The 17523-nt window shown below is 43.6% G+C and overlaps 1 protein-coding gene across 1 annotated transcript in view; it reads right to left on the minus strand.

The window, feature by feature from the left end:
- Positions 1-17523, minus strand: part of LOC114625248 (putative DMBT1-like protein) — a 68278-nt gene that overhangs the window by 31767 nt on the left and 18988 nt on the right. Inside the window, exons 4-7 of the mRNA XM_028772537.1 lie at positions 16404-16433; positions 14950-15012; positions 9608-9673; positions 3325-3384 (exon numbers count right to left, since the gene is read on the minus strand). Of these exons, the coding sequence (XP_028628370.1) occupies positions 3325-3384; positions 9608-9673; positions 14950-15012; positions 16404-16433 (219 nt within the window). The remainder of the gene's footprint in view (positions 1-3324; positions 3385-9607; positions 9674-14949; positions 15013-16403; positions 16434-17523) is intronic.

The raw sequence follows: 17523 nt of genomic DNA on the forward strand, positions 1-17523 counted from the left end.
TCTCTCTCTCTCTCTCTCTCTCTCTCTCTCTCTCTCTCTCTCTCTCTCTCTCTCTCTCTCTTTTGGTTTTTTTGAGACAGGGTTTCTCTGTGTAGCCCTGGCTGTCCTGGAACTCACTCTGTAGACCAGGCTGGCCTCGAACTCAGAAATCCGCCTGCCTCTGCCTCCCAAGTGCTGGGATTACAGGCATGCGCCACCACCGCCTGGCTCCATCTTTTCTCTTAGATAGCCTTCATAGGAAACTTTTTACACTTAGCAATAAACTGTAACAACTTCTCTAAGTGTCTTTTCTTCCTGCGACCTCAAACTAAGAGACTTAAGTTAGAGCCTAGCAGCACCTGCAGAGAGAGTACTATAAGGCTATTTACTTAATTCTCTGCTGTCCCTGGGCTGAGGTGCTAGTGGCCAGAAACTGCAGTTTCTGGCCTCAGAGGGTCAAACAGAGGGCAGGCCAGCTACAGCAGCCTAGCCTTAGGTCTTACCCACTGGCAACGCTCTTCCTATCCCCCTCAGCTACCTCAAGAAGAACTGACTGGAGGAGAAGAAAGAAGAAGCACATTCTCCTCCCACCAAGCCAGGGATGGCTCCCGGCAGGGAACACCCTTCCATTGCTGGTGGAAGTGCAAACTTAAACAACCACTTTAGAAATCAATTTGGTGGTTTCTCAGAAAATTGGAAATAGTTCTACCTCAAGTCCCTGCTCTACTACTCCTGGGCATATACCCAAACGATTTTCCACCATGCCATAAGAACATTTGCTCATTATGTTCAGCAATGTTCAGCTCAACTATGTAGCAGCTTTATTCGCAATAGCCAGAAATTGGAAATGACCCACATGTACCTCAACCAAGGAATGGATAAACAAATGTGGTACATTTGTACAATGGAGTATTACTCAACTTCTAAAAACAATGACATCATGAAATTTGCAGGCAAATGGATGGTACTAGAGAAGATCATCCTGAGTGAGGTGATACAGACCCAGATAAGCAAACATGGTATGTACTCACTTGTAAGTGGATATTAGCTGTAAAATAGATAAAGGATAGCCATGCTACAATCCACAGACTCAAAGAAACTAAGTAAAAAGGAAGGCTGGGCGGGGGGGCGGCATGTGAATCTCATGGAGGAGGGGAAAGACATCTTGCGGGGGGAGGGGACTGAGTGGTTGTGGTGGGAACATGAGAGATCAGGTGTGAATAGGATAGAGGGAGAGAGTACTGGGAGAGACAACTGAAGTTGGGGGTGAACATCTCAGGAATGAGCTAGAAAACTAGGGCAACGGAAACTCCCAGGAATCCATGAGGGTGACCCTAGCTAAGACTCCTAGCAATGGGGGACATGGAGCCTGAACCGGCCATCTCCTGTAACTAGACAGGACTTCCAATGAGACTGGGACACCAAGGCAGCCATGACACTTTTGACCTGTAATTTGTCCTGCCTACAAGATGTGCTGGGATAACGATGGCACAGAAATTGAGGGAGCAGACTAATGACTAATTCAGGTTGAAACCCATGCCATGAAGAGGCATCCCACCCTGACACTGCTAATGATACTCTACTATACTTGTAGACAGGAGCCTAGTATAACTGTCATCAGAGAGGCTTCACCCAGCGACTGATGGAAATTGATGCAAAGCCCCACAGCCAAACATTAGGTGGAATTTGGAGAATCCTATAGAGGAGGGAGAAGAAGGAATATCAGAGCCACAGGGGTCAAGGACACTACAAGAATATCCACAGAATCAACTAGCCTGGGTCCATAGGGACTCACAGAGACTGAACTGCCAACCAGGGAACCTGCATGGGACTGACTTAGGTTCTCTGCACACATATTACAGTATATGGTTTGGTTTTCATATGGGACTCCTAACAGTGGGAACAGGGGCTGTCTCTGACTCTGTTGCCTGCCTTTGGGATCCTTTCATCCTACTGAATTGCCTTATTTAGCCTTAATAGGAAAGGATGTACATAGTCTTACTTCAACTTGATATGCCAGGACTGGTTTATATCCATGGCAGGCCTTCCCTTTTCTGAAGAGAAACAGAAAAGGAGTGGATGGGATTGGGAGGGGTGGGGAGACAGACTGGGGGGAGAAGGTAAACTGTGGTCAGGATATAAACCAACCAACCAACTAAACAAACAATGGTTAAGCCCTCAAATAGATTGCTTAAGTTCAGTTAGATAGAAAAAGGAACTATCATGTGTTGATTCTCTGGCCTACATGGTTCCGTGTAAAACCAATTTTACTGTTACTATGCACAGAATCAGCTGGCGGTTGTGGATGTCTGGGGAGTGGGGCATCTCTGTCCTGCCTTGAGTATTCTGTCACAGTGGTGGAAATGGTTTTCACGGAGCTCCTGTCATCTGTTAAATATCAGCAAGGCAGAGCTGCTGGTTGTCACCTGATCTCTGTCGTTTGGCCTCTTACTTGGGTACTTCTTCGCTTTGCAAATTCTAAACTCAAGAGGGCATTGCTATGGAAAGGTGACACGAATATCTACCTTTGCTTGACTCTCTGGGCACTTTCTAGAGCATTGTTGATCTCCCTCAAGGTCACTTGGAAATATTAATTCAGCCCTAAGTGATTTTATTCCAATGTACCAAGCCCCCTCAACTGTTTGTAGACAACTTAACTTAAACATCCCCCATGTGACTTTATTCAGCCAATCTCAGCATTTACATAAGAAGTGTAGATGACTTCCTGTGTGGTGTGTAGAATGGCTATAAACTCTTCTACGCCTGGGGAGACTCAGCCATGACAGAGGAATTGTGACACATGACAAGATGGCTTGCTGTGAGGGTACCATTCAAAACCCATTTGAAAGAGTTAATGGTATGGACGCCATGTGTCATACTTAGCTTAACTGCAAACTTGATGCAGCCTACAACCCTTTAAAAAGAGAAGCCTCAATTTAAAATGGCCTAGATAGGATTAGCTTGTGGGTATGTCTGGAGGTGGGGATTGTCTAGATTATTACAATTTGATATAAGAGAAGCTAGTCCCGGTGGGAGGAACCACTCCATGAGCTGAGCAGGTGGCCCTAGGTTTTCTAAGAAAGCAACCTAAGCATGATCTTGGCCAAGGCAGCAAACAGCCTTGATTTCTGTTTTCCAGGATCTCCTGCCCTGCCTGCCTTCAGTGACGAACCATAACCTATACACTGGAGTAAGTTCCCTTCTCCCTTAAGTTGCTTTTGGTCAGAATGTTTTCTCACAGCCACGGAAAGGGAACTAGAACCCAATGCAGTGCCAAGGTCTTGCTACACTCATTTACAAAAGGGACATCCTCAGGAGGGACAGCCACAAAGCAAAACCACCAACCTGATGGCTTGAATGACTCAGGATCTATTACTGGAGTGAGGTCTGGTGACCTGTCAGCACCTGTGGGAGAAGGAAATCAGCATGAGAGGCTGGAGTGGTGTTTACACTGTAACCTCAATAACTTGTGGACTAGGAGTGAAATAGTATTGAGAAGCTATAACAGCATTGACATCCAGGGAAAGTTACAGCCTCACACCAGAAAATGCTGGCCCTTCATGAACTGGATTAGAGCTTATAAATTATTTGGAGACCATTGACATTTCCTAAATAACCTTTAGAAAACAGCAGCAAAGAGCTCTAGATAGAACTCATTTGATGCAATATAGGTCCCAGAATATCCCCGTCTCTGCTTAAATGATACATCCCTTTGACTATAATTAGCATGTCCTTTACTCTCCTAGCCCAGGTAGATCTACTATGAGCTCACAAAATGAGTTACCTCAAGCAAACAACCTGAGAATTGGACCAACCCAGGAGTGTGTGTGACGCTTCTGTAGCCCTAGACTCTGCCATCATAGCAGAAACCAGAGCCACCAGCACTAAGGCTGCTTAGAGTGTACCATGAAGATCCCATAAAGACCAAACTTAAAATGTCAACATTACAACATGTTGACAAGGATTTACAACAACTCTATCATATGTAGGCGGCAACTCAACATTCACGTTGGAACACTGCTCTCAAATTCTTGAACATTTATGGTGGCTTTATTCATATCAATGAAAATCAATAACAAATTTGACATCCATAAATTATGAGCAGATTAATTTTGGCATGCCCATATAATGAACTAGCACTTAGAAATAGAAAGAGCGAATTAGAATAATAAAGAAATCATTAATATTACCAATATAAAGGATAGATACAAGGAATTGCTTGGATAACTTGTTAAGCATTATACAAGTAAAGAATCCTAGCACAGCTAGGTGTGATGGAGCAAGTTCTTAATGTCCAGACATGCAGATCTCTATTGAGGTATAATCTACCTAGAGCAACATTTACCAGTCTTAGAAACCAGCCTGCTGGGTACAGAGTTCCAGAGCAGCCAGGGCTAGGTAGTGAAAGCCTGACTCAAAAAACAAACAAGCAAAGAGAAAAACAAAACAGAGAATTATAAAATGTGATGATGTGATGTAGTATCTTACGTCTTCCATAAGAACAGCAAGCACTCTTAATCCCCGAGCCTTCTCTCCTACCACAAACATTATCTATCTTAAATATGGTAACTATTACAATTCACTGAAGCACGTGGTAACTTTTGCTGTAGGTAGATTATACCTTGTTGGAGCTGACTTATGATGAAAGATAACAACTGACTTCATGTAAGCATGGGGCTGAATGCAGGGGGCATAGACACTGAATGCGGGTAGGAAAAGCCTGTTGTCACCCAGAATGGAAGGGGCAGTGAAGGCTTGGATCACAGTATCTATGACATGAAAAGGAGACCATGATTGGAACCCTCAGTGCCCTTGAATCCACAAAGCTATGATTCGAATCTAAAAAGCGTCTGCTTGAAGGCTCATGTGTTAAAGCCTGCTTGCTTGGCTGGTGGGCTTTTGAGAAGTGGTTGTGTCATGAGAAGTTTAATTTCCTGGTGGAAAAATCCATTGATGAATTCACAGCCAAGTGGACCGTGAGGAGCTAGAACCTGGTTAAGGGTGGTAACTCACTGGAGGTGTTTCACCGAAGGGCACCCATGTCCCTGCTTCTGTACCATCTGGACCTTCTCTTCCTAGACACACTGAGGTGAGCAACTGTGCTCTGCTACTATGATGTCCTGCCTCTTGCCACAAGTTCTAAAGCAATGGAGCCTGTTCACTTTGAGCCCAAATAAAGCTTTTCTCTCTTAACTATTTTCTGAGTCACTTCATCATCATAGCAACAAGAAAGTGTCCAACACAGTAGCTACCAATTAAGCACTGCATATGCATAGTTATGAAACATGAATGATGAAACAAGCAAGCCACAAAATTTGACTTACTGAGGAGACTCATTTTTGAGGGTGGGGATGATGATGATGATGATAGAAGACAGACAGACAGACAAACAGACAGACAGATGGCTTTGATGATAATAGTGATGGAGGTAACAATGGTGCAGGTGATATTTCTGTGCCTATTTTTAAGGATGGAAATATTCTGCTTTAATTATGTTTTAAGACAGAGATTTCCTGAGTGTGGCCCCAAAAGCAGCATCATAAACTCACTAGACTTATCAGGTAGAAAACTGTGGTTCTTTGAATGAGAAAGCCCTGTGTATGCTCATATGTTTGAACGTTTCGTCACCAGGAAGTGAAACTGTTTGCGAAGGATTAGAAAGTGTGGACTTCCTAAAGCAGATGTGGCTTTGGTGGAAATGTACCACTGGAGTGGGCTTTGAGGTGTTAAAAGCTGGTGCCAGGCCCAATGTCTGTTTCTCTGTCTGCTTCCTCTGCATCAGGATGTAAAACTTTAGCTATTGCTCCAGCATCATGTCTGCCTGCTTCCTGCCATGATGATGACCATGTACTAACTGTAAGAGTTATCTTGGCCACAGTATCTCTTCACAGCAATAGAACAGTAACTAAGACACAAATCATTCGATCTCCCCTAAACCTGCTGAGAAATGCTGAGGTCACCCAGTGACCCATGTTTTAGTAGGCCTTCCTTGTGGTTCTGATGTCCCATAAAGTTTGAAAAGCACTGCACTACAATAAGGGGTGGGGGAGGTGTGGTGAAATGACCTCATGCTGTTTCTGAGTGGGTAAGATACTCTGAAATCATGTACACACAAAATATTTCAATTGCTGCTGTCCCTTGACAGACTTCAAAGATATTATTTCTGATCCAACATCTCTGGAGAATAGTCATTTATACTCCCATAAGCACTTGTGGACTGATGAGGTGGCTCAGTAGGTAGCGTTTGCAGCCAAGCCTGACAAGCTGAGTTCAATCCATGGGTCTCACTTGGTGAAAGGAGAGAACTGGCTTCTGAAAGTCGTCCTCTGTCCTCTACACATGCACTGTGGCATGTACACACGCACGCATGCACACACACACACACACAAGTGCACGCACACATGCCCATGCACACACATATGCAACGTACATGCACACACACAGGCACACAATGTAGTAAAAATGTCAAATTTTGCACCTTGAGATCCCTGCTGTTCCCAGTTACCGTAGAGTATATCTCAAAGCCAGGGATCTCTGTTCTTCAGTAGCCACAGAAGACTCACCTTGTCTGTAGCTACTTGGGGATTATGATCAGATCACAGAGGCTCTGCCCTCTAGGAGGCTAGAAGCAGAGCTCTCACCCCCCACTTTTTCACTGTCCATGTTCTTCTGGGGAGCATTGTACCAAATGACATGCTTCAAAGATGTCTAGAATCACCCCAGGGAAGCTGCCCAGAAGAGAGGCTAGTCCATAGGATACACTTCCTGGAATGGGGCAGGAGAAAGAGACAGCACTCAACACAGAGGTCTGTGCTCTTAACCTATCTGTTAAGGAGTGCTGAGATTTAAGCAGCTTTAATGGTAGATCACTCCAACCAGCTTTCAAACCAGATCATTCTGTAGATTGTTAAAACCCTGATTCAATGTGTTCTTTCTCATGCCATATTCACTACACAGAATAAACCAAAGAGACAGAAGTCAGTGTAGAAGAGATGCAGAAACCAGTGCTATCTGAGGGGCAGAGAGAGGAGGGGGAGGGAGAGAGAGAGGGAGAGAGGGAGGGAGGGAGGGAGGGAAGGAGGGAGAGAGGGAGGGAAGGAGGGAGGGAGGGTATTGCTGCTGTTAGAGAGCCTGTTAAGAGCAACAAGAGAAGGCATCAGCTCTCCCAGGAGCAAGTCACTGACCACTCAGCTGGGTAGAGCTCTTGGAATACAGAAAGACGCCCTTACCAGGGCAGAGGGCTCTGTTACCATCCATCAGTGTGTGAACAAGCTGCTGTGGGCACGTGGGACCAGGTGGCTCTCTGTGCCAACTCTGCACATGTTATCTGTCTGGCAGGTTCTTCCCAAATCCCTGGCTGAAGAGGGAGCTGAGGGAATCGATTTAGCAGGACTGCACATGAGCCACCTACACATGACCTGTGCCCCTAGCAGGTCCCAGCTATCATCACACACAGACCCCTGCAGGTGCCCTAAGAGGAAACCTCAGCCACCCAGATCATCCTTCAGAGCCATTCATTAGCCTCAGCCTATAACAGGCTTCTGAAGAGAAAAAGAAGGCAAACGGAAACTTTCCATTGAACTTGCCTACTTGCCTAGCTTACGAGCCAGAGTGAGTCACTCCAGCACCTCAGCTGCATAAGACCATTGCAGGCAGAAAGTATACACTAATAATTTCACGAGCTGTTTTCTTTGTTAGTCTCTAAGCAAGTCAGTTAGGTGATGGAGCATCTGCTTCTCATCAATAGTGCTTTACACTGACTTCAGCAAGGGAGACATGAAAATCTGGGGAAACTGATTTCACTATGTGAAATATTTCCCAAGGTAACCGGAGCAGCTTGTCCTCTCTCTCTCTCTCTCTCTCTCTCTCTCTCTCTCTCTCTCTCTCTCATCAATTAGTCTAAAATAGCAACTGTCTTTAAAAAACATTATGGTATGATATACATATTATCTAAAACACATACATACACACATATACATACATATGTACATACATACACATACATATATACGTGTGTGTGTGTGTGTGTGTGTGTGTGTGTGTGTGTGTGTGTGTGAAATTTGTATTAAAGCAAACCCACAAACTATAGAATCCAGGGCCTCACACTTAGTAGCAAACACTCCACCACTGAGCTGTGGTCCTAGTCCTGGAGGCTTTCTTGGTTTGAAAATTTTATGCATGCACATAATGTGTTATGATCAAACCACCCCCTTTCTCTACCCTCCAGTTCTTTCTAAATATCCCCATCACTTTTCTCTCCTAATTTCAATGCTCTCTATCAATTTATTTATCATATATATTTAATAATATATTGATCTATATTATTGATATGCTATTGATATTCTCTCTCTCTCTCTCTCTCTCTCTCTCTCTCTCTCTCTCTCTCACACACACACACACACACACACACACATTCTGTATGGCTGTAGGTCAATCCACTGGAGCATGGTTACCTTCACAATGACCACATTGCTGAAGAAAATCAACTCTGCTCCCTCCCCCAGCTTCCATTAGTTACCAGCAGCTACTCAGACAGGGTTGGAACTTTGCCAGCCCCTCTCCCATCCATGCTAGGCTTGTTCCTGACTTGGTCTTACTTAGGTCTTGTACAAGCACTCAAATCCGCTGAGCCCGTGTGTGCAATAGCACTGTCATGCCCAGCAAGTGCTGTTTTGTGTTATCTGCTACCTCTGGTGCTTACAGTCTTTACGGTCCGTCTTCTACAATGATCACTGAAACTCTATGTAGAGGGAGTGTGATATAGCTGTACCATTTAGATCTGGCCACTCCACAGTCCCTTACCCTCTACACATTGACAGTTGCGGGTCTCTATTGTTACCTACTATAAAAGGAAGCTTCTTTGGTGAGGATTTGAAGATTAAACATATAGGTATAAAGATAAGAACTTAGGAGACGGTTTATTACTATGTAACAATAATATTAATGTTAACAATGGTGGTACTAGTAGTAATAGTAGTGGCAGCAGTAGTAGTCATTTCTCCCCTAGGACCTATGACATAGACAGTCTCACATTTTTTATTTGTTTTTGTTTAACTCTCAGTGGTTCTAGGCATGAGGTCCACCTTGTGGATAGGCATTAAGCCTATGGAGAACGTGGTAGGTTGCTCCTATAAGCTTTCCACCATTACTGCATCAGTAGGCATATCTTGCCAGGCCAATTGTTACTGTAGCTCACAGAATTCACATCTATGTTTAACTTTCAACTACTTTTATTTCCCACTAGCATGCAGAGTATCTTCCAGAACTATGAAAACTATCCAGTGGGGTGGAAAGATCCCCTTTAAATGATTCACTTCATGGTAAAAACGGAAACTAGTAATATAAGACATAGGCATTAATAATGTCTTGATAATGGCACAGTTTTGGGGTGTGTGTGTGTGTGTGTGTGTTCTAAACTTTACAACATTTCCCTAGAAGAGCAGGAATATAAAGGTTACAGGAGCCAAAGTCCACTGGGAGGACCAACTAATCCAGGTCTGGAGGATGGTGAGTCCTCTCTCACTGTGGTGCTTCTTCCTGTGCTTCAGCAACTGGATAGTTGCCCACTCACTTCCGCCCCAGCTCCTACTGGTGATCCCCACCTGTGGATCACAGGAAGCTCTCTTACCTTTGAGGCTGAGCCTGGGCACATGTGCTCTTTGACTTCCAGGTATTGAGTCAGCCACAGGTAGAACTGGAATAATATGGAAAGGGTGGGGAGGGTCAGAATGGAAGGTCTTTTCTTAAAACAACACACAGCACATTGGAAAGGGGCTCAGCTAGCAGCTGGCAAGGCAACTTGATCTTGCCTTAACCCGTGCACCTTGACTCATAAACTGCTGGATTCGTTCAGTGAAACCTGAGTCAAGTTCTGAAGGCTGACAGAAGTCTACCCAGCAAGACCCTGCAGACCAAAATGTTTCCTTCCAAGTCACCCTGTCCAAGTTCTACATGAGGTTGTTTGCTGTTAATAAGGTCAGTGATTGAAAAACTGGACCAATGGTATGAAAGGCATCCATAGGGATATTGGTTGTCTTCATTGACCCCAGAGGATGGTGTACAACCTTGGCTTGACTGCTTTACCTTTCATCTAGATGGTGAGGCTGCACACACAGGACTCAGGATGAACGTGCTGCTCTTACCTGATAGAGCAACTTCTCACCATCCAATGATGGTGAGAAGTTGGCAACTTCTCACCATCCAATGATGGCAAAATACACCACACACACATGCACGTGCGCAAACACACATACACACACACACCACATTCCAGAAGCAACATGCTCCATTCATTTGTTCACACGCAAAATGTCAACACCACTCTCTGAAGAAGGAATTGTACAAATGAGGTTCCCATCATTTTACAAAATGGCTTGCTTCTGTGTCCCACTGTCTAGCGGGAATTGGGGCCAAAACCCAAGGTCTGTCAAGAGGGGACAAAAGTCTTTTCTACTCACACATTCAATGTATACTGTCTTTTACTTGTTCAGCAAACCCTGCTTTGGTATCTAACATGTGACAAACACTGTGTAGGGACATAAGGATAATGATCAGAACAGACGAAGACCCCTCTTGGCGGGTTAAGGCGTACCACTGCAGGAGACACTGAGCACCACGATTCTCCTGTATCCCTTGGCAGTGCCTCTGCCCCATGCCTGAGCATCGGCCCATTCGCTCTACAGGCCTAGAATGCTGGGCATGGCATGTGCTGTGTACCACATCCAAGTTTTGTTGTTTTAATTCACAACTCATTGACCTACCTGATGGTGTGGTTGGGTGTTATGTCTTCTGAAATGTGGAAACCTGGAAGAGCTATTGGAGAAACCATACAAGGAAACTGACTTGGGGTGCTTAATATGGAATAGAAAGAAGAGGATTTTTGCCTGTTTCAAGTTTCCTGGGAAGGAATTGATTACTTTCCCATTCAAAAATTGTAAAAGGAACCACACAGCCTTGTTGGGGTATGCTTTGTGAAACTCTGTCTCTGTCCTTCCTCGTCAACCTAAGGCATTCTCTGATTTGCTTTAATAAAAATATGATGGCCAATTAGCTGGGCAGGAAGTACCCAATAATATAGAATATTAATCATATTAATTTACACAGCCTTGAAGATATTATGCTGTGGATGAATACACTGGATTTTCTGTGGCTCTATTTACATGAAATATCCAGAATAGGCAAATAAAAGCATAGAGGAGAAAAGCAAGCTGGGGGAACTTCCTAGGGAGGGAGAGAAAGGAACTCTGGGAAGAAGAAAGAAAGTCGTTTCGCTAGGAGACATGAGAGGAGACAGATGTAACTACCGGCCTGAAAGGTATCTAGCCACATGGCTGGATGGGGCTCAGTGGTCAGGTTGACTAGATGACCTAGTTGAGAGTCTGCCCAGCTAAGGCCTAAACTTGGAAAAATTAAAAAGTTTCTACGTGGTTCTTTGGCAAACTAACAGGTTAAGAAATAATTGCTGCCATATTTGTTTCCAGTGCTAATGAATATATACAGAATATTAATCATATTAATTTACACAGCCTTGATGATATTATCCTGGACATGAAGACACTGGGTTTTCCTGTGGTTCTATTTACATGAAATATCCAGAATAGGCAAATAAAAGCATAGAGGGGGAAAAAAGCAAGCTGGTGGATGGCAGTGGTTGAGGGAGAAGGGACAGGTGGCTGAGACTAGTATCAGGGAATGGCACTTCATCTGCTTATCTGCTTGAGAGCAGAGGCACTCCATGAAACCAGACCACACAATAGGGCACCTGCTGTGCACCAGGCTCTTCACTAAATGCTCTGCTTACTAGGTCCAAGAACTTTGATGCCTTCCTCTTCTCAAAACAAAACAAAGCTGGGTGCCTGCTGCTCAGAAATTGGGGACCTGCCTAGCCTGAGCACCTCCAAACATAAACAAAGATGAGGAGCTGGAGAGAGGGTTCCATTGGTGAGAGCTTGTAGAAATCCTACTTTCCACACAGTGGGGTTGAATAGGGCCTTCGGAGCCGACAAGGATCTGAGGGACTGGGATCCTTAGGAAAGAACCCCTCACCCTTTCGTCTATGAAACACATTTAGAAGGTGAGGAAGGGGCCCTCACCTGCACTGAGTTAGGTTGGATCTCCCAGGCTCCAAGGCCAGGAGAGATAACTTTGTTATTTTTAGCCATTCAACTGTGATGTTTTGTTTTAGAATCAAATAGACTAGGACAGACATTCTGAGGAGAACTTCCTCACCCCATCATCATGAGTTGTTGCTGTTCACCTTGGAGCTTCTTGTCACCAGGGCTCATGGCAAATGAGGGGTTTGGGGACATCTCCAAGACAAGGAAAACTCTTCCTCCACTTGTTCAGTATCTGGTGTTCCCTTCCTCCAGAGTTTGGAACTCTCAGGTAGTTTTGGAGGACCATGCCCAACTTGGGGACCTGGATGCCTTTTAACCCCACAGTCTAGGCTCTCCCTGAAGTATCTGCCCTCTAAGTGTCAGCCCAGACCACAGTCCCTTTGGCTGGGCCTCATTGCCTCCCCACTCTCTAGACCACCATTGTAAACTTCAGAAGGTCACATGCACACCCATACCTTCCCCTTCAGCCGCATCTCCCACCACAGGTATCTTCTTCTCTGCCCTGCCTTCTACTCTCCCCAGCTTCTTCTAGAAGGAGGCTGCTCTCTTTCACTAAAATGAAGTCCTGCTTGCTATCTGGTGTAGCTAACTTCATGCATATTTGGCCATCTAGGTCACGCTGGTCCTTTGGTTTTTAATCTCTCTCTCTCTCTCTCTCTCTCTCTCTCTCTCTCTCTCTCTCTCTCTCTCTCTCTCTCTCCCCACCCCCGTGTGTGTGTGTGTGTGTGTGTGTGTGTGTGTGTGTGTGTGTGTGTGTGTGAGAGAGAGAGAGAGAGAGAGAGAGAGAGAGAGAGAGAGAGAGAGAGAGAATATATCCAGAAGAAGATTAAGGCTTTGTACCCAAGAAACATCATCAGGAAAACAAGTGGATTCATATTGCCTGTTAGAGAAATACAGATTAACGGTAAGAGCACATTGGAATCTGCAGCCATCAAAGGTGATGAGCATGTGAGTTTAGCAAAGGGACCAGAGTGAGAACATTCAGGATCTGCTCAGTGATGAACCCCTTGATCCTAACTCCCCTCATCTCAGAAGGATCCTCTGAGTTCCTGAACAGGCAGCCTGCCTGGTCCAGTGGCAAGTAGTTAACAGAATGATCATGGGGTTTACTCTAGTTCATGGTGCTTTGGAGACCACGGTCTTAGGACTGTCTGTGTTATCATTTCATGGGACTTGATGACAATATGAAACCTATTTGAGCATGAGTCTCATCAGCTGGAAAGAGGACTAAAGAGGCTTCTCATACAGCTGTTGGGAAACTCAGAGAAGAAAACGCACCAAAAACATTCGACCTCATGGATGAAAAGTCATAAGATAATGCTATCTAATAGAATTAGGCAGGAGCCACGAATTTAGTTTAAAATTTCTGATAACCACGGTTCAAAAAAAGAAATGAGACAAGAAGAATTTATTTTTAATGATCTTATATAGCGTAACATAACTAAAGTATTATCATTTAAATAAGCAATTAATATAAAAGGTCAGCATTCTTTTTATAGTGCTCTTTTAAAAATTTTTTGTATGTGTGTATGTGAGTCTATGTCTGTGTGCTAGTGATATGTGTGTGTGTGTGTGTGTGTGCGTGTGTGTGTGTGTGATATGCACATGTATGTATAAAGAGGCCAGAGGAGGGCATCTAGTGTTCTGCTCTGTCACTCTCTGCCTTATTCCTTTGAGACTAGATCTCCCACTGAACATGGGGGGTAGAATAACAGCCAGCAAGTCCCAGAGATCATCCTATCTCTGCTTCTTCTCTCCACCACACACCTCTGGAGTCATGCAGGCATATGTGACTATATTCAGCTACTGATGTAGGTGCTGGGGGTCTGAATTCAGCTCCTGATATTTACATAGAATATGCTTGTACCCACTGAGCCATCTTCCCAGGCCCTAAGTAACTTTTTAGAAAAATAATTTCATTGAGGTATAATTTATATGCTAAAAACCAGCACCTGATTTCAGTGTATGCAGACTGATAAATCAGGATCCAAAATATATCTGTGTAAGCATCACCATAATCAAGAGAATGAATCTATCTCCTGCCTCCAAGTTTCCTTGTGTCCTGTGTATGTGTGTAGCAAGAATTTTTAAGTGAGCAATACTGTGTTAACATCCTGTAGCTCTCTAGAACTCACTCATGTTGCTACAGAAGCTTGAAGCCTGCTGGACATCAGTGTCCCACTTCCCCAAGTCATCAAAGACCCAGTGTGTTCTTAGTATACACAGCACACCTCAGTCCCTCTAGCTGTGTTTCCAGCACTCAGAAGCCACAGGAATTCTGCAGAAGGCTACTTTTCACCAGCTTTGCCATACAATGACGAATGCAATTGTACTATTGACATGCCATTTGCTACAGATGGTGAGAGAGCATCAACTGTGATAAATGAGGTTGGACAGTAATGGTGACTCCTGCACACTACAACCAGGAAGAGGTGTGCCTGGAATTCACCAGTTTGGGAAAAATTGCATATTCCTATTTCAGACACTGGCCATGTGCCCCACTTTATTTTTTAAGTTCTGAGCATATGAAGTGACCCTTTGGTAATTTCTCTATCTCTAGCACAGGTGCATCTGTTCAGCTTATGCTTCTCATTTAGGGAAACAAGAAGCCTTGATTTCCAACGTTCTTGGCAGTAAATACAGACAGACAGACAGACAGACAGACAGACAGACAGACAGACATAAAGTGAAGCTGGCCAGGGTTGAGTCCAGACTACCTCAGTCCTATTTCCCTCAAATTACATGACCTCTGGTAAAGCGTTATTGGTAGCTGGTGGCTGTAAAACCTTTGCCCACCACCATAGACAACTGAGAAACCGCAGTAAATTCAGTGATGGTGGTGATGGGGTCCTACCTGATGCGGGGGAACTTGGGGTAAGCTTAGAAGATGGCTGAGTAGAGATGGCCGCAGGCAGAACTGGAGTGAAAAAGCATTTAACAGTAAGTGTTTATGGTGATCAAGGGCAGTGGGCATGCAGGGCTCCCTGTGACTTCACATGGTATAGCTTCCCTGGACTCTGAAGTGCCCAACACATAAGAGATAAAACTGCTAACCCACCTCTTAGCCACTGACTTGCTACCCCCAGACCCAATCAGTGTTCCCTATCCTGCATTGTACTGTCAGTAGGCATCATACTATCTGTAGGTACTGTACTCATGTCTGTAATTGTCACTCATCTGTAGGTGTCACTTTGTCTCTAAGTTTGTACTAGTGTGTAGGTGTTGGGGGCAGATATCAAACTATCTGTTGTCACACTGTTGTCTGTTAATTGTTAACAGAATCTAAACTCACCTGGGATATGGACCTGTGAGATGTTATCACAATTGCAATCATTGAGATGGGAAGACCTGCCCACTGTGGGGACACCACTCCCTAGGCTAGGATCCTGAACTATGTACATGAAGAAAGGATGCTGAGCAGCAACATGCGGTCATCTCTCTCTGCTTCCTGATTATTGATGTGATGTAACCAGTTGCTCCAAGCTCCTGTCGCCTTGATTTCCCCACCATGATGAACCACATTGTTAACTGTAAGCTAAAAAAGAAACCCTTTCTCCCGTAAATTGCTTCTGTCAGAGTATTGTATCACAGCAACAAAGAAAGAAACTGAGAAATGTTTCTACCTTGATGAATTATACTTCAAAACTGTGACCCAAACGAAACCCCTCCTTTTTACTGTGTCAGGCATTCTGCCACAGTGATGAGAAACACTAACCCAGAAATGGCCCTTCCTTTTCAAGACCTTTAAGGATAGACATAGCCTGTAGGACACCTTGCTATTGGCTAAGTGAAATTTGCTTTGGATTTAGGACCTCTAGAACTTCAAGACAAAAAAACAAAAAACAACAACAACAACAAAAACCCTTACATTATTTAAGTTATCAACCTATGACAGTTTGTTATAGCTGTCATAGCAAACTCATGCAATAGGCTGATGTGAGGAAATGACTCTTCCTCCAAAGAAAACTTGAAACATGTCATTGACCAAAACTGAGAAGTTTGTACATTCCCTGAGCAATTGATTGGTCAATAAATTAATTAATTAATTATAAAATGCATATAACGAAAAAATTTTCTAATGGTTTCTAAAATAAAAGTAAGATAAGCTCTTTTTAGGCAGTTAGTGAATCTACGCAGTAACACCCTGGAGATCTTTCTCACACAAACTCAATATCCAGGGCAGGTTAAGGTGAATCTCTCAGGGACACAACTGACTGCCTACTGTGCATCTTCTCTCTCGGATTTAAATGGGCAAACAGATGTGCCCAGGGAAGACGGCAACAACAGTGATGATAATAAATCACTTACCTGATAATATGGTGGCTAGATTTCCATCACCTGGTGATACAAATAAATCAAGATATGTCTTATTAAACTCAGTCGAGCGACTTTTACTTGCTGTATTTATTAGTCTAATGTGATAGGGCTGAAATACAAAATAGGAAATCAATTCTTGGTCAAATGCAGACTCTGGGGATTAGCAGGGTCTGAGAAATATTTGCTGAGTTGATTGCTTTGAAGATTTTCTATCGTGAAGCCTTAAGGCGTGGCTCTTTGGAATAACTCAGGACCACTTGTCTGTTCTTGACAAGACAAGTTGTTCTCAACTAGGCACAAAGTAAGAGGATGGTGAAATGTCCACAACTGAGACATAGTCCCAGCTCATGCTTCCCTCAGAGCTGAATGGACCGTCAATTCCATTAATCTTTTCTATACATGATTAATTATTCTAAAGAACGTTACATTATATCACATATAATAACACAATATATTATAATAATTTAATTGTAGAAAATGATTATATAATGTATCATAGTTATTGTATATGTCATATTATTATATACTAATGTTGACTTACAATGTGATTACATCCCAAAAAAGACCATAAATCAAAATATCTTAGACTAAAATATCCTAAATGAAAAGCTTTGTGTAGTGGTGCATGCTTGTCACCCAGCTCTGGGGAAGCAAAGACAGGCAGAGATCTCTGAGGTTTGTTGGCCTGCTAGCCCAACCTACTAGGGGAACTCTAAACCAATAAGAAACCCTGTTTCAAAAGCAAAGTGAAATGATGTTCTGAGGAAGGACATCTACAGTGGTCATCCACATGCATGTGCCCAAACATACATGTCCACATAAACACATACCAGTCATGAGAACATGCACGTACCTCCACAAAACATGACAAATGCATTTAGTACATGTAATCTACCAAACATCAAACTTTAGCAACACAGAACCCTGTAGATACTAGTCATTTTGTATGCTGTCCTATGGCTGACTGGCTGCTGTGACTCCCTGTGGCTGCTCAGTATAAGGAAAAATGATTGTATGACATGCTGCTGACCTGAGGAAAGATAAAATTTAAAATACAAAGCACCAAAGCATATGTTCTGTTTAATGCATGTTGCTTTCTTACAATCATGAA

The sequence above is a fragment of the Grammomys surdaster genome, unplaced genomic scaffold (genome assembly GCF_004785775.1).
Source record: "Grammomys surdaster isolate TR1022 unplaced genomic scaffold, NIH_TR_1.0 214, whole genome shotgun sequence".
Classification (NCBI taxonomy): domain Eukaryota; kingdom Metazoa; phylum Chordata; class Mammalia; order Rodentia; family Muridae; genus Grammomys; species Grammomys surdaster.